The 26683-nt window shown below is 44.0% G+C and overlaps 1 protein-coding gene and 1 pseudogene across 13 annotated transcripts; one reads left to right on the top strand and one right to left on the bottom strand.

Moving 5' to 3' along the window:
* Positions 1-15: 15 nt before the first annotated feature.
* Positions 16-8615, bottom strand: LOC122423836 (annotated as a pseudogene).
* Positions 7589-25129, top strand: RABL2B (RAB, member of RAS oncogene family like 2B). 13 transcript variants are annotated; one of them, XM_043440792.1, is made up of 9 exons: positions 7589-7884; positions 9542-9700; positions 19362-19391; positions 20492-20571; positions 21067-21146; positions 23046-23142; positions 23450-23577; positions 23923-24006; positions 24197-25129. In XM_043440792.1, the coding sequence occupies exons 2-9, from the start codon at positions 9594-9596 to the stop codon at positions 24278-24280; spliced, it is 690 nt and encodes a 229-aa protein (XP_043296727.1). In that variant the 5' UTR covers positions 7589-7884; positions 9542-9593; the 3' UTR covers positions 24281-25129. The 13 variants fall into 13 exon arrangements, with proteins under 13 accessions (XP_043296727.1, XP_043296725.1, XP_043296724.1 ...); XM_043440790.1 differs by having other exon boundaries at positions 7590-7785; positions 23031-23142; XM_043440789.1 differs by having other exon boundaries at positions 7590-7820; positions 23031-23142.
* The last annotated feature ends 1554 nt before the right edge of the window (positions 25130-26683 follow it).

Raw genomic sequence — 26683 nt, 5'->3', positions numbered from 1 at the left:
ACACTGGCTTCTTGATTATTGTCTTTTGAACATTGAATGGCCGAACCTGAGTTTGGTAACAAATGTAATCATTTGGTTATTTTTATTCCCAGGCGGCACAGATTTCTTACTAGTCTGGCTGCTGTCATATTAAGAAATAATGTCCCATGTATGCAATATAGTAGATATTCTTTTGGAGAATCAATATTGTGAAGACTTTCAAATATACTTTTGTTGGTAGTCAGAGCATAACACAAGAAATATGAAGTTTTGGAAATATGACTATCTTTCACAAACCTTAGTCGGTTACTGGCTCAATGTTATGGCTATGGTTTCCAGTTAATATAACATCTCAGCAACAACAACAGCTGTACTCACTCCATTTTTATTGAAAACTGAAGTTCCACACAGAAAACCAGAAGACTCTTAAAGTTAAAAAATGATTTCTTTCCCATTTTCTAGCTCATTTATCCTACTTCTAATCCATTTAAAATCTGGTAATGTTTTTTCATAATAAATTTTTTAAAAAGTGCAATTGAATTCAAAATTTTGGAGGTGACTGTGGTGGCTAATATATAATTATTCACATCAGAGATTCTTGATTGATTTTTCCTCCAGCAACCAAATATTCACCCTTTCCCCCAAAGAAAGTTGCTAACTCATTTCCTGTGAAAACTTTCCATTGACCATCCTCCCGACGTTCTGCCTCTGCCAGCTGGTCTGCATCAGAAGCTGTGGATAGCATATCTGAGCATTTTTTTTCTCTGCCAGTCTCAGAGAAATTTCCAGCACAGATCCTCCTTCTTCCTATTTGGGCATTAAGTGGTAGAAAATTTAGAATCAGGATCTTTTGTTCTGGTCATGGAACTGAAGACTTTAAACCAAACACTTGCAAAGTCAACTGCAAATAGTCATGTCTGACGGATGAAATGATATATGTGAAAATTTCAAGGTGGTCTTTGAGTTTGATTCCCTGTGAAAAATCATCGTTTTTCAGATCTCCCATTTGTCTCTTCTAAATGTCTTGTAGAGGGTCTCTCTCTAGTAAGCTGGCATCCACCAAGTTATCATTCCAAGAACCATTCCAGGGCTCCAAACAATCCCCTACACATTTTGGACTTTCTTTATCACGAGGTGGAGAAGGAAATGGCAACCCACTCCAGTATTCTTGCCTGGAAAAATCCATGGATGAAGGAGCCTGGCAGGCTACAATCCATGGGGTCCAAAGAGTCGGACACAGTGAGCACTCACACATTATCACGAGATGTGATCTAAACACCAGTTTCCCAATACCCTTTGTCTATTGTCTTCCTTGCAGTTGTGAAAGGCAGTAATCATCACACCTCCAACTGCTTTGAGCTCCTGGACTGCATAAGGTATATAAGAGGTGTAGGAAGTTATTTTGAAAAAAGGTACACAGGAACATCTTTAGCAAGCAAGTCTGCAGCAGTGGGCTTAGGAAGTCTCTGACTGCTGCAACTGCTAGTTACTTGACTCCAACAGTCAAAGAAAAAGTTTCTCAGCATCTCTCAAGGTATTTGTGCATCCTCTGTGTTGATTGTTTTACTGTAAGGTCATTTTCTTGAGATCTCTTCAATAAAATTAGAGATACAAGGGAATATTTCATGGAAAGCTGGGCTCAATAAAGGACACAAATGGTATGGATCCAACAGAAGCAAAAGATATTAAGAAGAGGTGGCAAGAATACACAGAAGAACTATGCAAAAAAGATCTTCACGACCCAGATAATCATGATGGTGTGATCACTCACCTAGAGCCAGACATCCTGGAATGAGAAGTCAAGTGGGGGCCTTAGGAAGCATCACTACGAACAAAGCTAGTGGAGGTGATGGAATTCCTGTTGAGCTATTTCAAATCCTAAAAGATGATGCTGTGAAAATGCTGCACTCAGTATACCAGCAAATTTGGAAAACTCAGCAGTGACCACAGGACTGGAAAAGGTCAGTTTTCATTCTAATCCCAAAGAAAGACAATGCCAAAGAATGTTCAAACTACTACACAATTGCACTCATCTCACCGCTAGTAAAGTAATGCTCAAAATTCTCCAAGCCAGGGTTCAACAATACATGAACTGTGAACTTCCAGATGTTTGAACTTGGTTTAGAAAAGGCAGAGGAATGAGAGAGCAAATTGCCAACATCCGCTGGATCATCAAAAAAGCAAGAGAGTTCCAGAAAAACATCGACTTCTGCTTTATTGACTATGCCAAAGCCTCTGACTGTGTGGATCACAACAAACTATGGAAAATTCTTAAAGAGATGGGAATACCTGACCTGTCTCCTGAGAAACCTGTATGCAGGTCAAGAAGCAACAGTTAGAACTGGACATGGAACAACAGACTGGTTCCAAATAGGAAAAGGAGTATGTCAAGGCTGTATATTGTCACCCTGCTTATTTAACTTATATGCAGAGTACATCATGAGAAATGCTGGACTGGATGAAGCACAAGCTGGAATCAAGATTGCCGGGAGAAATATCAATAGCCTCAGACATGCAGATGACACCACCCTTATGGCAGAAAGCAAAGAACTAAAGAGCCTCTTGATGAAAGTGAAAGAGGAGAGTGAAAAAGTTGGCTTAAAGCTCAACATTCAGTAAACTAAGACCACGGCATCTGGTCCCATCACTTCATGGCAAATAGATGGGGAAACAGTGGAAACAGTGACAGACTTAATTTTTCTGCGCTCCAAAATCACTGCAGATGGTGACTGCAGCCATGAAATTAAAAGATGCTTGCTCCTTGGAAGAAAAGTTATGACCAACCTAGACAGCATATTAAAAATCAGAGACATTACTTTGCCAACAAAGGTCTGTCTAGTCAAGGCTATAGTTTTTTTCAGTAGTCATGTATCGATGCGAGAGGTGGACCACAAAGAAAGCTAAGTGCTGAAGAATTGATGCTTTTGAACTGTGGTGTTGGAGAAGACTCTTGAGAGTCCCTTGGACATCAAGGAGATTTCTTAAAGGAAATCAGTCCTGAATATTTACTGAAGGACTGATGCTGAAGCTGAAACTCCAATGCTTTGGCCACCTGATGCGAAGAACTGACTCTTTGGAAAAGACCCTGATGCTGGGAAAGATTGAAGGCAGGAGGAGAAGGGGATGACAGAGGATGAGATGGTGGGATGGCATCACCGTCTCGAGGGACATGAGTTTGAGTAAACTCTGGGAGTAGGTGATGGACAGGGAGGCCTGGCATGCTGCAGTCCATGTTGTCGCAAAGAGTCGGACACGAGTAAGCGACTGAACTGAACTTATTGGAGAAACCATAACTTTGACTGCATGGACCTTTGTAGGCAAAGCAATGTCTCTGCTTTTTAATACACTGTCTACGTTTGTCATAGCTTTTCTTCCCAGCAGCAAGAGTCTTTTATTTTCATGGCTGCAGTCACCATCTGCAGTGATTTTGGAGCCCAAGAAAATAAAGTCTTTCACTGTTTCCATTTTTTCCCCATCTGTTTGCCTTGAAGTGGTGGGACCAGATGCCATGATCTTTGCTTTTTGAATGTTGAGGTTTAAGCCAGCTTTTTCACTGTCCACTTTCACCTTCATCAAGAGGCTCTTTAATTCCTCTTTGCTTTCTGCCATAAAGTAACGTCATCTGCATATCTGAGGTTATTGATATTTCTCCTGGCAATCTTGATTCCAGTTTGTGCTTCATCCAGCCTGCCATTTCGCATGATGTACTCTGCCTAGAAGTTAAATAAGCAGGGTGATGATATACAGCCTTGACATACTGCTTTCCCAATTTGGAACCAATCTATTGTTTCATGTCCAGTTCTAACTGTTGCTTCTTGACCTGCACACAGCTTTCTTAGGAGGCAGGTAAGATGGTCTGGTATTCCCATCTCTTTAAGAATTTTCCACAGTTTGTTGTGATCTACACAGTCAAAGGCTTTAGTGTAGTCAGTGAAGCAGAAGCAGATGTTTTTCTGATATTCTCTAGCTTTCTCTATGGTCCAGTTGATCAAATTGGCAATTTGATCTCTGATTCGTCTGCCTTTTCTAAATCCAGCCTGTACATCTGGGAGTTCCCTGTTCGCATACTGCTGAAGCCTAGCTTGAAGGATTTTGAGCATTACTTTTTTAGCATTACCAGTGCTTAGGGGAGGGCAGAATGGGGAACGATTGCTTAATGGTTAGGGTTTCTATTTGGGATCACAAAAAATTCTGGAATTGACAGTGGTGAAGGTTACATATGAATGTTCCTAATGTCACTGAATTGCACACTTAGAAATGAGTTAAAATGGTTAATTTCGTTATATACATTTTAACATTTAAAAAGTGAAAAAAAATTATAGTACAAAAAAAATCAGCTAAATCCAAAAGAATGCAGGAATGGAGAAAAGCAGGGGCAGAAAAGTACAAGACCGGCTTGTTACTGGCACTGCTGGCTTGGTTTCGTGGCCAAGCTCCACACAATGTGTCCCCGGGTTAGTCTGGAATGTGGGACAGGGCCCCAGCACTGAGCAGGAGGTGTTCTGAGGTGCTTGTCATATTTCTGCCATGGTTAAGTAGAGTGGGACTTTGGTTGCAGCCCCAAGTAGCTAGGCATCTCCACAGTTAACCTTCCTAAACAAGCAGCATTCTTATGTATCTACTGACATTTGTCAGTATTGGACCAGTGTTGGAAGTCGAGATGTCCATTAGACAGTGGTGAGCATAGGTTGGAACTCATATTACAAGAATATAAAATGCCCATGGAAACTGATTTCAGGCATACCTGATAGTCTATCAAGGTAGACTTCTATGGGGAAATCCTCAATATGTTCATCTTTGGCTGTCTCAGACAGGAAAAAACCTTTGGCTCTTTATTTATTTATTTATTTTTTTCCTTTGGCTCTTTAGATTCACTTATTTCAGCAATTCAAGGTTATACTGAGTAAGCTAAGAAATGCCGAGATTTACCAGACTAGATGTGAAACAATGAAGACAATTTCTTCTAGGCTTCTGAAAGCAAAATAATGAATGACCACCAGTGAGAGATAATTTTATGTTTTCAGTCACTGTTTCCTAGTATTTTACTGCTCATAACTATGAATCTCACCTGGTTATATTTAATTTTATTTTCACCTTAGTTATATTTTTTTAAATCAAACATTTTCCTAAATCTGTGAATTAAACAGTATAATGTAGTTACCACATCATGCTTCAACTGTCAAGTTAAATTCATCATGAGCTATTATTAAAAAGACTTTATCTTTAAAAATAAAACATTTTAGTGTATTATATTAAAATCTCTTTCAAAATTTTCTAAAATATATCACTAGAAAGGTCATTTTTAAAGTGCCTTATATGGAAATAAAATAAATATAAGTATAGTTGTAAAGGCAAGTCACTAATTTGAGATGAGACCTACCATTCTCACGGTAAAACCAAGAATGTATGTCCTTGCATAGACTGTGCTGCTAAACAGAGAAGGCTCATAAAAGAAAAAACATTAGGTCATATGGTTTATTTTTGGTTTTTTAGATCTATACTGTCTTCCACAGTGGCTGCACCAATTTTACATTCCCACCTACGTGTATAAGAGTTCCTTTTTCTCCACATTCTCACCAACATTTGTTATTTGTGTTCTTTTTGATGATAGTCATTCTGATTTGTGTGAGGTGATTTCTCACTCTGGTTGTGATTTGCATTTCCCGCATTAGTGATGTTGAACATCTTTTTACATGCCTGATGGCAGTTTTTAAATGTGCGTTTTGTCCTTGGAAAAATGTCTATTGCGTTCTTCTGCCCACTTTTCAATTGCTTTTTTTTGGTAAATGTATTTTTTAAATGTTTTAAATTATGAAACACATTTACAGGAGACTTGGAACATACAGAACAAAGTTACACACAATTCCATAGTATATTAAAATTATTTTTAAAGTAGATAATTATTTGGAGTTTCAATATCAAACTCTCAAAATTTAACAGAATGCATGGACAGAAAAGTAGAAGGATACAATAGACCTGAAAAGCACTATGAACCAATTCAACATAATTAAGATTTATAGGTCCAGTGGTAAGACTCCTTGCTTTCAATGCAGGGTGCCTGGGTTCAATCCTTGGTCAGGGAACTAGATCCCACATGCCGCAATTAAAAGTTCGCATGCTGCAACTAAAGATCCCACATGTTGTATCTAAGACCTGATGCACCCAGACAGATAAAATTTTCAGGCTTCCCAGGTGGTGCTAGTGGTAAAGAGTCCATCTACCAATGCAGGAGTTTGATCCCTGGGTCAGGAAGATCCCTTGGAGGAGGGCATGGCAACCCTCTCCAATATTCTTGCCTGGAGAATCCCACGGGCAGAGGAGCCTGCCGGACTACAGGCCATAGGGTTGCAAAGAGTTGGACATGACTGAAGCGACTTAGCATGCATGCATACAACAGCAGGATACAAACTCTATTCAAGTTCCCAAAGACTATAAACCAGGAGACGCTGGAACGTACAGGGACATAAAGTCGGGCGCAAAAATTTCATGGTCTAAAGGTATTGAAATCATATAAAGTCTGTTCTATTATCATGGTGCAATTATGTTATAAATTAATGTCAAAAGATATTTGAAAACAACCCACATATTTTCAAGTGCAAGGTGACATTTACCAAGAGAGATCTTTGACTCAGCCATTGAAAGTCTCAATAAAGTTAAAAGACTAAAAAAACACAGAGAGTGACTGCAGAGAAGAAAGAAGTTAAATGAGAAATAAATACCAAAATGACCCCATGTATTTGGAAATTAAATGTCCACTGTTAAATGATGGGTGTATCTAAGATGCCATAACAAGGAAAATTAGAAAATATTTGTAACAGAATAAAAATGAAAAAAGCATTTATCAGAACTTGTTGCATGCAGCTGAGGCTACTCAATGCAACTAAATACAATACGGAATCTTGAATAAGATATGAAAACAAATAATGGACACTGGCATAAAATTTTGTGAAATTTGGACAAAATAAGTACTTTTAACCCATTAGACTGAGCCATCCTAGCATCTTTGACTGGTCTATATGAATGCACTAGGGCTTCTGTCCTTTTGCTATAAAACTGAGACAAATGACTAGATAGAATTGCAGCAAACTGGAGGGTTATGCTTGGAATGATTGGACTTGAAATAGGCTAGACCCCTGCACATGAGTATGTATAGGCTAATACATACTTAAGTAGGTATCAACAAATCGCTACAGTATATTTTCGAAAACAAAGATGAAACGTTTTTCTAACTACCTGATCCTTCCAGAATTTGGATTCTCCAGTTGGCTCTCCTGTGGACTTGATGGTTTATTTCGACCGGATGACAACTAGCTATACTAATCATTGTTTTGATCTGTATCATTTATTTTGCCCATTTTATAAGATTGTCTCTTGCATTATCCATTGTGTAATCAGTCCTCTATGTATATGAGATGTCATCTCTATACGGATATAGAGATTCTAGGGTTGTTCAGTGCTTCCCTGATAACTCAGGTGGTAAAGAGTCCTCCTGCAAGGCAGGAGACTCCGGTTGTTAACCTCAGCCGCCTACCAGGGGCCAACGACTGGCCCCCGCGCCGCGCCGCACCGCGCCCCAGGCCCCGCCCCACGACTCAGGCCCCGCCCCGCGCCTCAGGCCCACTTCCCTAGACTCCAGACTCCCGCTTTCCAGCAACTTCCCGGGATCTTAAGCCGCCTGGATCCTGGCTCAGTCCCCAGGCGAAGCCCACGCAGACTCTGGCAGTTGGAAACCCCAGGCCGGCCTGATCCGGATGCTCGTTCACCGGCGGTACCCCGGCCCGGCATCGCACGAGCCAGCCTCCCGAGGTCCTTCAGGCCTTCGGCCGGGCAGCCCTCCTGAGGTCCTTGAGCGGTTGCGTAGCAGCTGCGGGGACGCGGGCAGAGCTGGACGCCGACTGAGGGGCGGTGGGCCTTGGGCTGACTGTCGGGGTCCGACACTGGAGGGAATCCGGGACTGGCGGGTTCCGAGGGCGGCTGGGGACCCTGAGGGCGACTGGGGGCCCTGAGGGCGGCTGGCCGTGGGCGGACCGACCTGCGGCGCCGCTAGTCTCCAGTCCTCGCTCGGGAACAGCCGAGATGACGAAACCGCGCGAGTGGCGGCCTCGCCTGTGGGAAGCGCCCCTTCAAGGCTGTCCTCGGGCCCTCAGCTGGACGGAGGGCCCGGTGGGGGGAAAGAACGAGACAGTGGTTCTGGCAACGGTGGGAGGAGGGAGGTGAAGGCAGCCCATTCTGGCAAAGAGGTTGAGGTGCTCGAAAACTACTTGAGTGAAAGAGAGCTTATCCAGTGGGTCGCGAGACTATCGACAAGCCTTGAAGGTCTTCGAGAATAGATTTGGCTCCAGCTGCAGGGTGGAGGTGGAAGGGGCAGCCCCTTATTATGCTTAGCAAGCATCTGCCACTTCCCGGTCACTGCTCTTGAGGCTGAGGGTGCCTCGGTGAATAAGGCTGATTCCCTTCCTGAGCAGAAGCAATAGCATTGCGGCCAGGGAAACTCAGGGGTCCTGTTGGTATTTTCCACCCTTGTGTGCATCTCTGTCATAGCTCTTGCAACAGCAGAGTTTTCCTTCGTGTCTTGTGTCCTGGTGCAAGATCTGCCCGTACTTAAGGCTCAGTAAGTGCGGGCTCTGCTGCTGCATTGTTGCATCGTTGAGCTCAGTGTGTGGACTGTGGCACATTCTCAGTAATGTTTGTGAAGTTATTAATATATTTGAGCGTGATGACGTGAGGATAGTGGAATAGATCTAAAGATTATGTTATACTTCGATGCTGGCATTGGGTGTCTGGTGATGTCTTGTACAGACAAGGGATGTGAAGAGTGAGTTTGGAGTGGGCGGGGCTTAGGTTTCACAGGTCATTTTTGCCTGTGTGCAGTAGTTTGCTAGTCAAAACCTGGTAGGCAATTGCATACTTGAAGGCTGCGCGGTCTCTGTGGAGATGCAGATTTGGCATCATCAGCATTTAGGAGATCCTTGAAACTAGTAGAGGTTGAAAGTACCCTAGAGAAGAGGGCCTAGAGAAGAGGGCCTGGGAATGCCAGGTTTGGGAAAGGAAAAAACAGCTACTGATTTCAGTAGGATGGAAAATGAGGTGGAGGTGAGAAGCATGAGGTAGAGGATTGGGAAGAGACATCTTTGGTTGTGTGGTCTATCATTCAGCGGTGAGAATTCAGGCCCACACAATGTCTCAAATTGATTATGTGGTATAAGCACTGATTTTTGCCCCTGCTTTACAAGTGAGCAAATGTTTGTACATAAACTTGTAAAACTTCAACATGGTTTTAGAATAGTCTCTCCAGATGGGAGTGGGAGTTGTGGTCCTGAGCATAGCTGTAGTAAAGAGGTGACGCAGGGTAAACCACTCTAAGAAGATCTTGTTGGGGACAAGATTACAACGCTGTGGTTCAGCAAGTGCTAGCCAGGTTGGTAGTGAATAGAATAGGATATCAGTGTTTCCTGGGGCTCCTCTCTCATCAGGTCAGTCTCCCCTGTCCAGGAAGAGGAAAGGAGTTTGGTTGAGGGCACTTCTCATCTCTTTACCAACAGCCTCTTCTTGATCTTTGCAGTGACAAGATCCCCCCTCCCCTGAGCTGATGCCGTTTCTATAGCCAGAAGCCAATGGCTAGGGACAAAGCCAAACCCTGTGAGCTGGACCAGGAGAAATACGATGCTGATGACAATGTGAAAATCATCTGCCTGGGAGACAGTGCTGTGGGCAAGTCCAAGTATGTTGGAGGATTAGGGGAGCAAAGCCAGGCCCAGAACAGATCTGGGGTCTTAGAGAAACCCTCCAGAGGCACAGAGGAGCATGGCTTCTGTGGGTGTGGTGAGGGAGCCCAGGTGTGGGGGAACAAGGGAGCCTCCCATCAGCAGCTGTGTGTGTCTGGGGAGGAGGGTCAGAGAGGGCTGAGTCAGGACTGAGAGAGGTGAGCTTTACATGTGAGTCCTGGCAGAGACTGCTGGAGCAGTTCTGGTGAGGTGAAAGCTGTGTTTTCCTGTGTGTGGTGTGTGGGCTGGGATTTCAAGGTGCAGACAGTGGGAACGGGGAAAGGAAGGTGTGAAAAGTGACTAGCACAACCAGCAGCATGTTGAAGAAAGGTGGTGAGGAAACTTTCTTCAAAGAACTCACTGAGAAGAGTGGATAGAAATGATGACTGACTGTAATCAGCATAAAGATTGGCTCGATCATAACTGCAGTGCCTCTGTGCACAGGTGGGACTCCCCTGAGACTCTAAGGGAGGCTCTGCAGTGCAGCAGCCTGTCTCCACAAGGTGTGAGCCTGTTTGTCAGTTTCTGGGGCTGTGGGGCACTCATCCATTTCTGCCCCTGACCAGATACCTTGTTTAGTCTTATATCCCAGGAGCCCCAGTTCCACCTTCTTTTCCACTTTTATCTTTTATTAACATATCCTTGGAATCAGGGAGCTGTGAATAATTCCCTAGGGGCTTTGCTGGTTGGCACAGTGGTAACTTAACTTTTCTCAACCTCAACTCTGTTTATTTTAAAAGATGCCCTGGGAAAAGCAAAGCAGAAACTTGTAGCAGGAGTCCTAAACTTAAGCCTCATCTCAGTGCCCAGACTTTAGGTGGGAGCAGGGCTGTCACTGTAAAATGCCTAGGAAGGAACTCAAACTAACGATTTTCTCATCACAGGGCTCTGGCTGGAACTCTCAGTGCTGTGTTGAATAGAAGTGGCAAAAGCAGGCATCCTCTTATTTCTCACCTTGAGGGGAAGCTTTTAGTCTTTCACAACTGAGTATGGTGCTAACTCTGGGGTTTTCATCAGTTCAGTTCAGTTCAATCACTCAGTCATGTCCGACTTTTTGTGACTCCCACGGACTGCAGCATGCCAGGCTTTCCTGTCCATCGCTAACTCCTGGAGCTTGCTCAAACTCATGGCCATTGAGTCGGTGATGCCATCCAACCTTCTCATCCTTTGTTGTCCCCTTCTCCTCCTGCCTTCAGTCTTTCCCAGCATCAGGGTCTTTTCCAGTGAGTCAGTTCTTTGCATCAGGTGGCCAAAGTATTGGAGTTTCAGCTTCAGCATCTGTCCTTCTAATGAATATTCAGGACTGATTTCCTTTAGGATGGACTGGTTTGATCTTCCTGCAGTCCAAGGGACTCTCAAGAGTCTTCTCCAACACCATAGTTCAAAAGCACCAATTCTTCGGCATTCAGCTTTCTTTATGGTCCAACTAGCTTTGACCAGATGGACCTTTGTCAGCAAAGTAATGTTTCTCTGTTTTTTAACATGCTGTCTAGGTTTGTCATAGCTTTTCTTCCAAGGAGCAAGCATCTTAATGTCATGGCTGCAGTCACCATCTGCAGTGGTTTTGGAGCCCAAGAAAATAAAGTCTCTCATTGTTTCCCCATCTATTTGCCATGAAGTGATAGGACCAAATGCCATGATCTTAGTTTTCTGAATGTTGAGCTTTAAGCCAACATTTTCACTCTTTTCTTTCATTTTCATCAAGAGGCTCTTTAGTTCTTCGCTTTCTGCCATAAGGGTGTGTCATCTGCGGATCTGAAGTTATTGATATTTCTTCAAGCAGTCTTGGTTTCAGCTTGTGCTTCATCCAGCCCAGCATTTCGCATGATGTACTCTGCAAAGAAGTTAGACGATCACGGTGACAATATACAGCCTTGACGTACTCCTTTCCCAATTTGGAACCAGTCCATTGTTCCATGTCTGGTTCTAACTGTTGCTATTTGACCTGCATACAGATTTCTCAGGGGACAGGTGAGGTGGTCTGGTATTCTTATCTCTAAGAATTTTCCACAGTTTGTTGTGATCCACAGAGTCAACAGCTTTGGCATAGTCAATAAAGCAGAAGTAGATATTTTTCTGGAACTCTCTTGCTTTTTCAGTGATCCAACGGATGCTGGCAATTTGTCCCTCTGCCTTTTCTAAATCCAACTTGAACATCTGGAAGTTCACGGTTCACATACTGTTGAAGGCTGGCTTGGAGAATTTTGAGCATTACTTTGCTGGCATGTGAGATGAGTGCAATTGTGCAGTAGTGTGAACATTCTTTGGCATTGCCTTTCTTTGGGATTGAAATGAGAACTGACCTTTTCCAGTCCTGTGGCCACTGCTGAGTTTTCCAAACTGCTGAGTTGGCATATTGAGTGCAGCACTTTCATGGCATCATCTTTTAGGATTTGAAATAGCTCAACAGGAATTCCATCACCTCCACTAGCTTTGTTCGTAGTGATGCTTCCTAAGGCCCACTTGACTTTACATTCCAGGATGTCTGGCTCTAGGTGAGTGATCACACCATCGTGGTTATCTGGGTCATGAAGATCTTTTTTGTGTAGTTTTTCTGTGTGTTCTTGCCACCTCTTCTTAATATCGTCTGTTAGGTCCATACCAATTCTGTACTTTATTGTTCCATCTTTGCATGAAATGTTCCCTTGGTATCTCTAATTTTCTTGAAGCGATCTCTAGTCTTTCCCATTGTCTTGGTTTCCTCTATTTCTTTGCATTGATCACTGAGGAAGGCTTTCTTATCTCTCCTTGCTGTTCTTTGGAACTCTCTATTCAAATGAGCATATCTTTCCTTTTCTCCCTTGGCCTTTAGTTTCTCTTCTTTTCTCAGCTATTTATAAGGCTTCGTCAGACAACCATTTGCCTTTTTGCATTTCTTTTTCTTGGGGATGGTCTTGATCACTGCCTTCTGTACATTGTCACTAACCCCTGTCCATAGTTCTTCAGGCACTCTGTCTATCAGATCTAATCCCTTGAATCTATTTGTTACTTATGCTGTATAATTGTAAGGGATTTCATTTAGGTCATACCTGAATGGTCTAGTGGTTTTCCCTACTTTCTTCAATTTAAGTCTAAATTTGACAATAAGGAGGTCATGATCTGAGCCACAGTCAGCTACTGTATAGAGCTTCTCCATATTTGGCTGCAAAGAATATAGTCAATCTGATTTCGATATTGACCATCTGGTGATGTCCATGTGTAGAGTCTTCTCTTGTGTTTTTGGAAGAGGGTGTTTGCTATGACCAGTGCGTTTTCTTGGCAAAACTCTGTTAGCCTTTGCCCTGCTTCATTTTATACTCCAAGGTCAAACTTGCCTGTTACTGCAGGTGTCTCTTGACTTCCTACTTTTGCATTCCAGTTCCCTATGATGAAAAGGACTTCTTTTTTTGGTGTTAGTTCTAGAAGGACTTGTAGGTCTTCACAGAGCCATTCAACTTCAGCTTTTTCGGCGTTAGTGGTTGGGGCATAGACTTGGATTACTGTGATGATGGTTTGCCTTGGAAACGAACAGAGATCTTTCTGTCGGTTTTGAGATTGCAGTCAAGTACTGCATTTTGGGCTCTTTTGTTGACTATGAGGGCTATGCGATTTCTTCTCAGGGATTTTGCCCACAGTAGTAGATATAATGGTCATCTGAATTAAATTCGCCCATTCCAGTCCATTTTAATCCACTGATTCCTAATGTCAATGTTCACTCTTGCCATCTCCTGTTTGACCACTTCCAGTTTACCTTGATTCATGGACCTGACATTCCAGGTTCCTAGGCAGTATTGTTCTTTACAGCATTGGGGTTTTCATATGTGGCCTTTATCCTAGAGGTGATTGCCTTCTCTTCTTATAGAGTGTTTTTGTCATGAGATGGTGTTTGGTTTTTGTCAGTTGCTTTGTTTGCATTTATTGAGATGAATATGTGGAATTTTTCCTTCATTCTATTTATATATGTTTGATTAATTTTCTTAAGTTGTACCACCTTTATATTCTGAGAATAAATCTCCCTTGGTGATGATGTATAGTCCCTTTAATATGATTTGGTTTGCTAGTGGGTTTTTTTTTTTTTTTTGGCGCTGTTCTGGGTCTTAGTTGCTGTGCATGGGCTTTCTCTAGTGCAGCGAGCAGGGGCTACTCTCTAGTTGAGGTATACGGGCTTCTGCTTGCGGTGGCTTCTCTTGTTATGTAGCATGGGGTCTAGAATGCAGGCTCATTGTGGTGCACAGGCTTAGTTGTCCCACAGCATGTGGAATCTTCCCGGACCAGGGATCAAACCTGTGTTCTCTGCATTGGCAGGTGGATTCTGAACCACTGGACCACCAGGGAAGTCTGCTAGTGGATTTTGGGGGGATTTTTACAACTAAAGTCATGAGGAATATTGGCCTGTAGTTTTCTTTTCTGATAGTGTCATCTGGTCTTGGAATCAGGGTACCACTGGCCTGTGGTAGAAATAATAGAAAGAATTATAAAGTGCTCCCCCCTCAGTTTTTGGGAAGAGTTTGAGAAGAACTGGTATTTGTTTATGAAATGGTTGGTAGAATTCACTAGGGAAGTAATTCAGTCCCGGACCTTTAGTTACAGGGAGTGTTTCAATGCTGATGTAATCTCCTTATTTGGTATAGGTCTACTCAGATTTTCTATTTCATTTTGAATCTGGTAGTTCATGTGTTTCTAGGAATTTGTGCACTTCCTCTAGGTTATCCAGCTTATTGGTGTGCAGTAGTTCATGGTGTTCACTGGTAATTGTTTTGTTTCTATAAGACTGATGTTACTCTCCCAGCTTTCAGTTCTGATTTTGATCATTTGTGTCCTCTCTCTTTTCTTAGTCTAGCTAAAGGTTTGTTGACGTTGTTGATCTCTTCAAAGAACTAATTTCTGGTTACACTGATACTCTCTGTTGTCTTTCTATTCCATATTCTGCTAATCTCCACTCTAATCTGTATTGTTTCTTTCCTTCTGCTACCTTTGAGTTTAGTTTGGTCTTTCATATCTACTACTTTAAAATGTACAGTTACGTTGTTTATTTAATTTGCACTGTTTTGTGAATTTTCTGGTTTTCCTTTTGTTATTCTAGTTGCATTCCATTTTATTTGTGAAGATACTTTGTATAATCTCAGTCTTTTAAATCTTATTGACTTTTTTTTGTAGCCTAAGCTGAGTTCACTTGAGAAGAATATGTATTCTACTGTTGTTAGATAGAGTATTCTGTATATGTTTGTTAGGTCTATTTGGTTTATAGTGTAGTTCAAGTCCTCTGTTTCATTGTTCTATTCATTACTGAAAGTGGGATGTTGAAGTCTTCATGTATTACTGTGCAACTGTTTATTTCTTCCTTTAGTTGTGTCAATGTTGACTTCATATATTTTCGAACAACTTCATATATTTTGGAACAACTCTTTTGTTCTTCACATATATGTTTTAACTTTTCTATTTTCTTGACAGATTGAACTTTTCATCGATATATAATGTCCTTCATTTCTTGTAACATCTGTCACTTAAAAGTTTGTTTTCTCTGGTTGTAGTATAGCCATCCTAGTTCTCTCTTGAATACTGTTTGCATGGAATATCTTTTATCATCCTTTTGTTTTTCAGCCTCTTTTTGACCTTGTATCTAAAGCAAGTGTCTTACAGTTAGCACATACTTGGTACATATTTTTTAAATATACTCTGCCAGTCTCTCACTTTTAATTGGAGAGTTTTATCTATTCCCATTTACAACAACAGTAATTAAAGTTATTACTGATAAAGAAGAATTTACTTCTGCCATTTAACTATTTGTTTTATATGTCTCCTGTTTTATTTCTCAGTTACTCCATTACATTTTTTTTTAAGTTGATTTTTGGTAGTATACTGTTTTGAGTCTCTTCCTTTCATGTATAATTTTAAAAATTTTTTATTAATAGTTACCTTGAAGATTATAATTAATATCTAAAATTTATAACAGCGTATTTGAATATCAATTTAATTATAATAGTATACAAACACTCTGTCCCTTCCCTTTATATTGTTTTGTCACATATTGCATCTTTATACATTAATTGTTCATTAACATAGATTTATAGCCATAATTTTATGTGTTTTGAATCACATAGGAGAAAAAAGAGGAGTTATAAACTGAAAGTATGAGAGTACTATTTTTATATTTGCCTATGTAACTACCTTTACTGAAGATCTTTATTTCTTTATATGGCTTCAAATTACTGTTTAGCCCTTTCATTTCAACCTGGAGGACTCATTGCACTGTTTCTTCTAGGACAGATCTGCTTATGAGCCACATCAGCTTATGTTTATCTGGGAGTTGTCCCAATTTTGCCTTCATTCTGGAAGGATAGTTTGCTGTGCATAGAATTCTTTGTTGTCAGTTTTTTTCCCCTCAGCTTCAAATATATTTCCACTGCCTTCTGATCTCAGTGGCATCTGATGAGAAATCGGCTGTTTATTTTACTGAGGATTTTGTCTTTCAGTTCCTGCAATTTGCCTGTAATGTGGAACAGTGTGAGTTTATCCTGCCTGAGGTTTGTTCAGCTTCTCAGGTGTGTATATTCATGTCCTGCATCAGGTTTGGGAAGTTTTTAGCCGTTATTACTTCAAATAACCTCTCTGCCCCCTCCTGTCTTCTATCTATGATGCCTGTGTCAGGATGATTAATGCTGTCTCGTGGATCCTTAGGCACTGGTCATTTTCACTTGTTTTTCTTTCTGCTTCTCAGACTGGATGATTTCGGTTGCCTTAACTTCAAGTTTGCTGAAGATAAACTGTTTTTTGCCTTCTCAAGTGGTGTTGAAACCCTCTAGTGAGTTTTTCACCTAAATTATTGTACTTTTCAGCTCCAGAATATCTGTTTCTTTACATATTTCCTGTCTCTTTATTAATACTCTCATTCTGTTTATGTGTTGCTTTCTAATTTCCTTTAGTTCTTTGGCCTTGGTTTCCCTTAGCTTTTTGAGCATATTTAAGATAATTGATCTAACATCTTTGACTAGTCAAGTATCTGGATTTCTTCAGGTATTATTTCTGTTGAGTTCTTTTTTATCGTGTGAATAGGCTATACCTTCCTGTTTTCTTTGTATGCTTTGTGATTTTCTGGTTTAGAATTAGACGTTCTGAGTGTTTTACTGCGGTGACTTTGTGTGTGTCAGTCAGTCAGTCGTGTCCACCTCTTTGCAATCCCGTGGACTGTAGCCCTCCAGGCTCTTCTGTCTATGGGATTCTCAGGCAAGAATATTGGAGTGGGTTGCCATTTCCTTCTGCAGTGGTGACTTTGGAACTCAGATATTCCCATTCCTTGGGTATGGCTGATTTCTGCCTGTTTAGGGCTGGAGTGTCTACTTGTAACTTTTCCATACTTTTTACAAAGTGCTTATTCCTCCTTGTGTGTGGTCATTGATATTTCTATTCCATCATCTGTGGTCAGACAGTGACCTGATAAAAATTTCTTTCAATATTTGGCTCCAAAATGGGAAAGAAAAAAAGGGATAGTCCTATCCTGTTAAATTTCCAGTAGTTGCAGGGGAAGCCTTTGAAGCCTGAGAGAGCTCAGATCTGGCTCCTTGGGGATCTACCAGCTGATCACAAATTGCAAGACAAACTTTCTGAGGACAGTGTCTCCACTGCCCTCCAGACATGGGGAACACCGCTCACTGTATGGCTTCGGTGGGCCTGTGGTGTGTGTAGCTGTTGCTGGTTTGTGTGTGTTGTTCTTCTGCACAAGGCCAACACTCTCCTTTCATCTAGCACTCTCCTGGTTGTTGAGTCCAGTCAGGTTCCAGAGCTCTGAAATGGTTGATTCTGATCATTTTTCCCAGTTACCAGTTGAGGGAGTGACCCCTTGAACTTCCTACCCCACCATTTTGTGTAATGTCCTCAAGGTCCATTTTTTCCATACACAGGTATTCCGTTGTCTCCACACCATTTGTTGATAAAGCAGTCCTTTGTGTGTGTCCATGCACTCAGTTGTTCAGTCATGTCCGACTCTGCAGCTCCATGGACTGTAGCTCACCAGGCTCCTCTGTCCATGGAATTATCCAGACAGGAATACTGGAGTGGGTTGCCATTTCTTTCTTCAAAAACAATCCTTTGCCCCACTGAATTGCAGTAATGCTTTTGGTCTAAATCCATTGACCATACATGTGGCTATACATATTTTAAGAGTGTGTTTATTGTCTGTCTGTCTTCCCCACTAGAATGTAAGCTTCACAAAGACAGGAATTTTCATCTGTTTTGTTCAGTGTTATATCCTGGTGCCTAGCCTAGCATCTAGCATATGGCAAGCACTCAGTAATTTTTTTTTACTTTTTTGTACTAAACTATCTGTCCTGTTGAAGAACAGTTATGAAAATTATCATTTTTATGATATTAGATACAGTACTGCAGTGAATATTTTATGCCTATCATCTTGGGCACAAATTCTATTAAGAGCTGAGGTGAAACTGCCCAGTTTTAGCATTAGCTCAAATTTTGAGTTATCCCGTTTTCTCTCCAAAGTAGTATGGTAGATTCTCACTCCTACAGCACAGTATAGGAATTTCTGTTGCTTCACAAAGTCCCTAACTTTATGCCTATCATGTGACTTTTTCAATTTTGTTACTCTAACGGATGAGTGTGCTACTTCATTTTATTTAATTTGCATAAAATCATTATAAGATTGAACATCTTTTCATGTTTGTTAGCTGTTCATCTGAATTGCCTATTCATATTCTTAGAACCAGGTTGTATGTGTGTTCTTTTATGTATCAGAGCTGTTCATGATCTCTGTATACTGATTCTTTGTCAGTGATTGGCATTGCCCATGGCTTCTCCCAGTCTGTGAGGGGATTTTTCTGTTTGTTTGTTTGTTTTTTCTTTAACTTTTCATTTTGAAATAACAGATTTACAGGATGTTGCAAAGAGAATACAGAGAGGGCCTGTGTATCCCTCACCTCCTGTGTGTCCCCATTGGTTCTCTCTTAAATAACCAGAGTACAAGATCAAGTGCAGGAAATCAGCGTTTGTTCAATGCCTGTGTATAATTCTGTGTCACTTCATCATGTGTAGACCTGTGTAGCATCACTGGAGTCGAGATACACAGCTGTCCCCGCACAGCGGGGGCCGAGGTCGTGCTGCGCGTTTGTAGCCACGCCTATCCCACCTCGTCCTCTACCAGCCCAGCCCTGCCTCCGCTAACATCCTCCATGTGTGTAGTGGTGTCATCTTGGCAACACTGTATAAAAGGAGTTATATAACATGTGACCTTTTTCACTCAGCTAATACCCTTGTGATTCATTTAAACTGTTGGGTAGATCAGTAATTTGTTCCTTTTCATTGCTGGGTGGTAGTTCCTGTAGTAGACTACCACAGTTTGTTTATTCCCTAAAAGGAGTAAACTGGGGTCCCTGCTCACAGGAAAGGCACCTGTGGGTGCTGGTCAGTGTTACAGCCAAAGGGTGTCAAGAACTTACCCCGAGTCATGAGGAGAGTGGATGGGTGGTCCCTGGGCATTGTCTTTGAAAGGAAGCTTGTAGCTGAGGAAGGAACTAGAGGGGTAGCCACAGCTGGCTTCCGAGTGTCCCACCCCTGGGTGGCTCAGCAGGGCGAGGAGGAAGCAGGAGTGCTGAGGGATGCGGCTGACCACCTTGCATGTTCTCCCTACAGACTCATGGAGAGGTTCCTCATGGATGGATTGTATCCTTCAAATTTGAAATGCTCCTTGTGGCCCTTTCCACTCCCATGCCAACTCAGCGCCCCTGCCCCTGCTTTGCTCTAGGGGTCCAGGGAGGGGCAGCTGAGCGCGCGGAGACGGTTCATTCATGCTGGTTTCTTACCAGCTGACCCACATGGCATGCTGCAGTATATTCTGAAGGTTACTCACATCTGGATTTGCCTTATATTAGGAAGGCAGTGGAATGGCTAACCGTACCTCGTCCAATGCCTGGACTGACACCTCACCTCCTCCTTAGTAGCTCTGGCAGTGGCTAAGTCACTTAACATCTCTGACCTCAGAGCTTGAACTCTCTACAATTTAAAAATTCTCTGGTTTGCATCAACTTTCTGAAGAAGGATCTGCCAGCCCCACCCTCCTTTCCTGAATTGTCGTTGCTACGCAGGTTTGGAATGAGACAACTGGGATGATTTGTAAAAATCTTCCCAGGTGAGTCCATTGAGAACTATGGGTCAGCAGAGCCCTGGGCCTCAGCCTCCCACGCAGAGTCTAACTTTCTTCACCTTCTCCTCAGTTCTTTGCACTCACCCACCTGTGTTGTCCCAACTCTGACAACTTGCAACTTCAGAAAGTCGTATTCCCCATGCTTTTTGTTATGGTTTCATACACAGACAAACTGCAGTTCATAAACAGCTTGTCAGCTAGCTGTCTTAAGAAGGAGGCTTGTTTTCCCTGGAACTGTTATGTTGCTTCTTATGACTGGGTTTGCTCTATGTCTGCAAGAGCCCCATCCATAAAGAGCTGGGGCAACCACAGTGGTATTTGCCGACTACGTGATGCTGCTTCGGACAGCTGCTCTGTAAAAGTCCATTCCACGTTTTCCCTTGTACTCAGGTGGCCAGGACATAATCCCAGCCTCTCCTGCCCCTCACTTTCCGTGGAGATTGTGCCTGTGATGTTTGAGGTTGAGGTTGGTCCTCTGTCTGCAACACTCATTCAATTTAAAATCTGAATAACTTTCTAAAGAAGGAGAGAGAGTCTCCATTCCGTCATACCAGCAACCACCCCCTAGCACCTTTTTTATGCTTCTTTTTATTCATTGTTTTCCTTAACCCAAATGCAGTCAGCCCCAGCAGCTGTCCACATACGCCCTGACCCTGTACAAGCACACGGCCGTGGTGGATGGCAAGACCGTCCTTGTGGGTGAGCAGCACAGCGCTGAGCTGCAGCGGCGCACGAGCGGGAGGAGAGGGGCTGGGGGGAGAGTCAGGCTCAGGTGAGGGGTGGTAGGTGCAACCCACAGCCGAGAAGCAAGGGTAGGTGGAAAGAAGCACGCAGGGCTCTATTCCAGTTCTCTTCAGTCAGGAAAATAACAGGTGTTGTCCAAATGTTGTCTTTCACAAAGGTTTGGCTTTAAGTGGGGTTACGGCCTTTTCCTTGGCCAGGCCACGCATCTGTCTCTGTGCCCAGCACTCATGGGAATTGGGTCTGGTTTTGACCTCGGAGGGTCCTGCATCTTATTGGGTGGGGGAGGCCGGGCGCTGAACCTCTCCCTCGTGGGGTCTCCTGCCTGCGTTCTCCTTCCTCCTGGCCCCCGTCTCCCTCGGCCGTCCTCCCCGCCGCTGCAGAGATGCTCAGTGTCCGGGCTCTCTGCCTCTCCGCCCCCGTCAGGCAGTCAGAGCTGTGTTCATGTTGCAGACTTTTGGGACACAGCAGGCCAAGAGCGGTTCCAGAGCATGCACGCCTCCTACTACCACAAGGCCCACGCCTGCATCATGGTATGAAACCAGCCGGGAGGCAGAGGCTCTGCGCAGGTCTGGCCTGAGGGGTGAAGGGATGGGGGCCTGAGCCCTCCTGACCAGGGCTGGGTGCCGGGGGAAGGATCAGGGCAGGCTTCAGACTGCAGAGGTTCTGCGTGAGAGCCTGCCCGGGCCAGCGTCTCATCTGGGGTGAGGGTGAAGGGGGTTTGTGGCGCCTCCATTCCTTCAGGAGGAGCAGGTTCAGGGCCTGTCAGCCGTCTCAGAGCCAAACACTGCCCCTCCCTAGTGGAGCCACGGACTGCATTTTCAGGTGCTCCTGTCCTGCCCTTGTGCTTAAGGTACAAAGTCTCATCAAACCTTCCAGAATTTAATGCTAGTACCTATACAGGGGGGTTTTCCCTGGTGGCCCAGTGGTAGTGTAAGAGGTTCAGGTTTGATCCCTGGGTCGGAAAGGTTCCCTGGAGAAGGAAATGGCAACCTAATCCAGTCTTTTTGCTTGGGAAATCTCATGGACAGAGGTGCCTGTTGGGCTACAGTCCATGGGATCGCAAAGGAGTCAGACATGATTCGTGACTAAACAGCAACAAACTGTACATGGACGAAATGAAATGGAAGGGTGAGGGTGAGGCAGACAGGGCGGGCTGGCGCCCGCGGGCGTGGCCTCTGGCCTGTGACGCGCATCTGTCAGCCCCTGTGGCCCTCTTCTGTCCTGTCAGCCTGCCCACGAACCTGTGTCTGCCTGCGCCTCTCACCAGCCCCAGCCTGCTGTAGGGGCCTTGGCCACGTGGGGACCTGATCGCCCCGGAGGGAGGTCGTCTGCCCGCTACTTTGAAACAGCGAAGGCTGTGCTGCTCAGCCTAACCAGCTCCTCCTCAGCTCAAAACAAGGAAAGGAAGCTCAGGAAACTAGACCTGGGTAAAAGGTCTGATGGTGATCATGGCAGGAGTGAAGCAGATTCCAAAGGTTTCACTGCAAGCATATTTTAGAAGAAGTCTTTTTTGGGCATTCAATAAAACATGGTCATTTATTGAAGTTGGGCCTGGGGAATACCACACAAGAGCCTCTCAGTAGACCTGCTGCTGCCTCAGGCGGGTCAGCTGCTGACTGGAGCCCGCAGCTGTGCAGGGGGAGCCCCTGTCCTGGCCACAGCTGCTCCCACAAAGGGCTGCGTTGTCTTGAAGTAAGACTTGCCGTTGCAGCAGGGTACATGGCCATCCCTCTCAACCCACTGTTGTGCTGGGGGCAGTTTGGACCTGCGAGTCTGTCCTGGGAGATGGCTTAGTGGCAAGCAGCTGACCTCTGGGGAGTTCCTCTGAGGAGCTGGAAGGATGCTTGTAGCGGCATCTTGAAGCATCTTAGGGCTTCTGGCCTGCTCGTCCTTAGAGCTAGTCAGTGTTCATGCGTCTTGCTGATATTTTAATAGGTAAGCAGTATAAATTATGAACAGTTCATAAAATGATAAGCTGCAAAATAATAGATAAAAGTTACTTTTTAAAAGTTTAAAATATAAAATTAAAAGTTTGTAATTAAAGGTAAAACAACTGAAAGGGTATTCTACAAACATTTAAGATTATCATAAAGGAGTTTTAAAAAAATGGATAGGCAGTAATTAGACTAAGAAAAAAACCAAAAAACTTTAAATGTTCACAGATTTATCAATGGTACAATAAGTAAAATGATACTCTGGTTAAAACAGGTAAATTAGGTGAGAAGCTGAAGGTTCTGGAGGGATGCTCAGAAGTGTGGGTGAGGCTTGTGGTTAGAGGGGCCGCAGCTCAGAGTGGTTCGTGGTCTGAGTTCCCAAGCCTGTGTGTGCTTGCTTGTATGTGTGTCACCTGGGGGTGGGGGGGTGTGAAGAGACGTCGATGCACTTGGGCGGTCTTCTTTCCTCTGCTGATTCAGGTATTTGACGTGCAGAGGAAAATCACGTACAAGAACCTCAGCACCTGGTATACAGAGCTTCGGGAGTTCAGGCCAGAGATTCCGTGCATTGTGGTGGCCAATAAAATCGATGGTGAGGCCACCCCTACATCTGGGTGCCAGCAAATCATGGGGGAACCCACCATCACACGTGTCGTCCTCCTTTCGTGGGCCATCAAACCATCAGTGATCTGTTCCTCCCAAAATAGATCCTTTGGCAGCTTGCCATCACTCCCCTTCCAGTAATATCCACGTGAGCCAACCTTCCTCCTTGAGACACAGATCCCAGTTGAATTGAGCTGTTTCTATGACTTGTCTGCTGATTGTCCCTGCTTGTCCCACTTCCTGGAATGGGGACCTCCAGTGACCTACCCTTCAAAACTCTCCTTTTTCCTTGGTAGACAGGCCAATGTCCTACCTTCTCTCTACAGCAGACATGAAGATGACCCAAAAAAGTTTCAATTTTGCCAGGAAGTTCTCCTTGCCTCTGTACTTTGTCTCAGCTGCTGATGGTACCAACGTTGTGAAGGTAATAGGAGACTGCAGAGATGGTCTAGTGAGGTGGGGAAGGCCTGGCGTTTCTGGGGAAGTGGTGGAGAGAAGGGCTGGCTGCAGGGCTGTTGGTGAGGACAGCATTGCTGGGGGCCCTGGTGAACAGGAAGGGGTCATTGTGAGTGCTGACGGTAGGGGAGGTGATGGTTTGGGCTTGGTGAAGAAAAGGCATATTGACCAGCGTGGGGTCAGGGGACGGGGAGGTGATGATTCTAGGGTGGAGTACTGTGTGGACACGTGATGCTGATGGGCCAGTGGTGCAGGGCAGGCAGAGGCCCAGCCACCGGTGCCCATAGCCCTGTTTTCCTTCCCACCACCCCAGCTCTTCAATGATGCAATTCGATTAGCTGTATCTTACAAACAGAACTCCCGGGACTTCATGGATGAGGTTTTGCAGGAGCTTGAGGTAGGTCTGGCATCGAGGTGGCATCTGGTAGGTGGCATTGAGAAAACGGGTTCTGTCCATAGGGGTGCAGAGCTAACCCGGCAGACCCGACTTGGCAGGCAGCACATTCTCGTGGGCACGGTCCCTAGAGGTGTCAGAGCCTCAGCTGGGCACATGCAAGGCCAGGCCTCATCTGCCGCCTTGTTCACAGAACATCGACTTGAAGCAGGAGGAGGAGGAGGAGATACCGGACAAAGAGCAGCCTGGCCGCATCCAGAGCCCGTCTCCCTCCTGACCACGGGAGGCCTCTCCACGGCCCACCTCCCTTGGCAGCCCTTCAACTCTCAGTGGAGGCACTCTCCCAGGCCGTCCCCTGCTACACCTACAAACCCAGCTGTCCCATTTGCACCCTCCAACCATGGCCCGGGAAACCTGATCCTTCAATACATGCCACTAACAGGTGTAAGGCCCATACCAGACCCTGAAGCCAAATTAGGGATGGACCCTCCAGGTCATATGGGACAGTAAAGAGAATCGGAATATTCTCTGTCTGTCTCATCAAGGATATTTAGGTGTCTCCCCCTGCCCCCTCCTCAAGAGCTGATGTCAGGGCCTATTCATTGCATTTCCACCAAGAGGATGATTTCTAATTCCTGACTTTTCTCCTCTTTAGGCTCCCAGCTAAACAAGTCATTTTAAGAATGATTTTGAGCAGAGAGCTGTTTGTTCCATAAGTTTTTCTAGAGCTCTTCTGGATATGGCCAGTACTTTGATGAACAGTGAGGCTAAGATCACAGGCCCAAGTTTGCTGTTAACATCAAGTGAAAGCAGGTGACCGGTCTGGCCACACAGTAACACAAACATCATTGTTGTGAGCATCAAGGGTCAATACAGCCACATCACAAGGCATGCATGATAAGAAATTGACTTGGAAGCTTTTAAAATCCACATTTCAACATAGGCTTTTAATTTTTCTGAGGACTAGTGTGGGCACTGAACCTCCTTGGGTGGCAAGGGCTGCTGAGAACTGTTGTGCTGCCTTTTCCATTTATCTCCAGGACTTGTCGCTCACTAGAATGCTTTTATGATCATCTTGTACATCGTTTTCATTAAAAATTTTTTTTACAGTAAAGATTGAATTACAGAAACATTGAGTCAATGTGCCTGCTTTGTGGGTATGGATTCTTTTTTTAAGCAAAAAGTCACAAAGGAATGAGTGGACCAACAGCCGCATTGATGGGGGAGACAGCTGTGTTTGTCAAGCAGGGGTGACCAGGTTCACTGTGTTTATTGACACAGAGATCATTTCAGTGGAATTTAGGGTTTTAAAAGAATGGGTATTTGTTTGGGGATCAAGAACAAACATTTTTAAATTATTGATGCTTACAATTTCAACTTAAGAAATGTAACCTGAATTCAGGAATGTGTTACCCTGGTGAGATGGGCTTTTAAAAACAAGAACAACAACAAAAAAAACCTTTATTATAAATGAATAATGTGTTTAGAAAATAATGGCTTCGTTGAGATATGATTCAAATACCATAAGATTCACCATGAGTATTGCGCTTACATAACCATTTTGAGTCAGTTCTCATAGAAGCAAAGCCTGAGAAGACGACAAATCTTGGTTAGATGAATTATTGGGGCAGTTCTCTGTCTCTGCTAGGGACCAGCTTCAGCCTGCGTCTCCCTGAGGGAACTCTGAGGGCAGACTGTTCCGCAGGGTTGATCCCACTTTGAGACCGGGGGGATTTTTGTGCCAGTTAGCACAGTGTGTGAAGAGGAACAGGTAGAAGGGATGAGGTGTGGTGTCTAGCTCAAAGTGGCTCCTGTTTTAGCAAGGGCAGGTCTCTGGGGAAAAGGCAGCTATGAGTTCAACACTCAAAGCAGGTAGGGGAAAAGTGTTCAGGTGGGGTGTCAACAACATCCATGGCCACATAGCCCCACATTGCTCAGATCCACCTGCCTCTTAAAGGTCATTTCATTATGACACACAGGAACACCACCCTTGAATCTTCTTTAATATGTTACTGAACTGAAACTTACATAACAAAGTTATCTGTTAAAGTACACAAGGCAGTGCCATTTAGAACAGTTACATTGTTGGGCGACCATCAGTTCAGTTCAGCTGCTCAGTCGTGTCCGACTCTTTGCGACCCCATGAATCGCAGCACACCAGGCCTCCCTGTCCATCACCAACTCCCAGAGTTTATTCAAACTCAAGTTCATTGAGTTGGTGATGCCACCCAGCCATCTCATCCTCTGTCATCCCCTTCTCTTCCTGCCCCCAATCCCTCCCAGCATCAGGGTCTTTTCCAATGACTCAACTCTTCGCATGAGGTGGCCAAAGTATTGGAGTTTCAGTTTCAGCATCAGTTCTTCCAATGAACACCCAGGACTGATCTCCCCCAGGATGGACTGGTTGGATCTCCTTGCAGTCCAAGATACTCTCAAGAGTCTTCTCCAACACCACAGTTCAAAAGCATCAATTTTTCGGTGCTCAGCTTTCTTCACAGTCCAACTCTCACATCCATACATGACCACTGGAAAAACCATAGCCTTGACTAAACGGACCTTTGTTGGCAAAGTAATGTCTCTGCTTTTTAATATGCTCTCTAGGTTGGTCATAACTTTCCTTCCAAGGAGTAAGTGTCTTTTAATTTCGTGGCTGCAATCACCATCTGCAGTGATTTTGGAG

Source organism: Cervus canadensis, chromosome 21 (genome assembly GCF_019320065.1).
Source record: "Cervus canadensis isolate Bull #8, Minnesota chromosome 21, ASM1932006v1, whole genome shotgun sequence".
Classification (NCBI taxonomy): Eukaryota; Metazoa; Chordata; class Mammalia; order Artiodactyla; family Cervidae; genus Cervus; species Cervus canadensis.
Note: the sequence above shows the minus strand (reverse complement) of the source record. Positions and strands in the feature narration are given on the sequence as shown.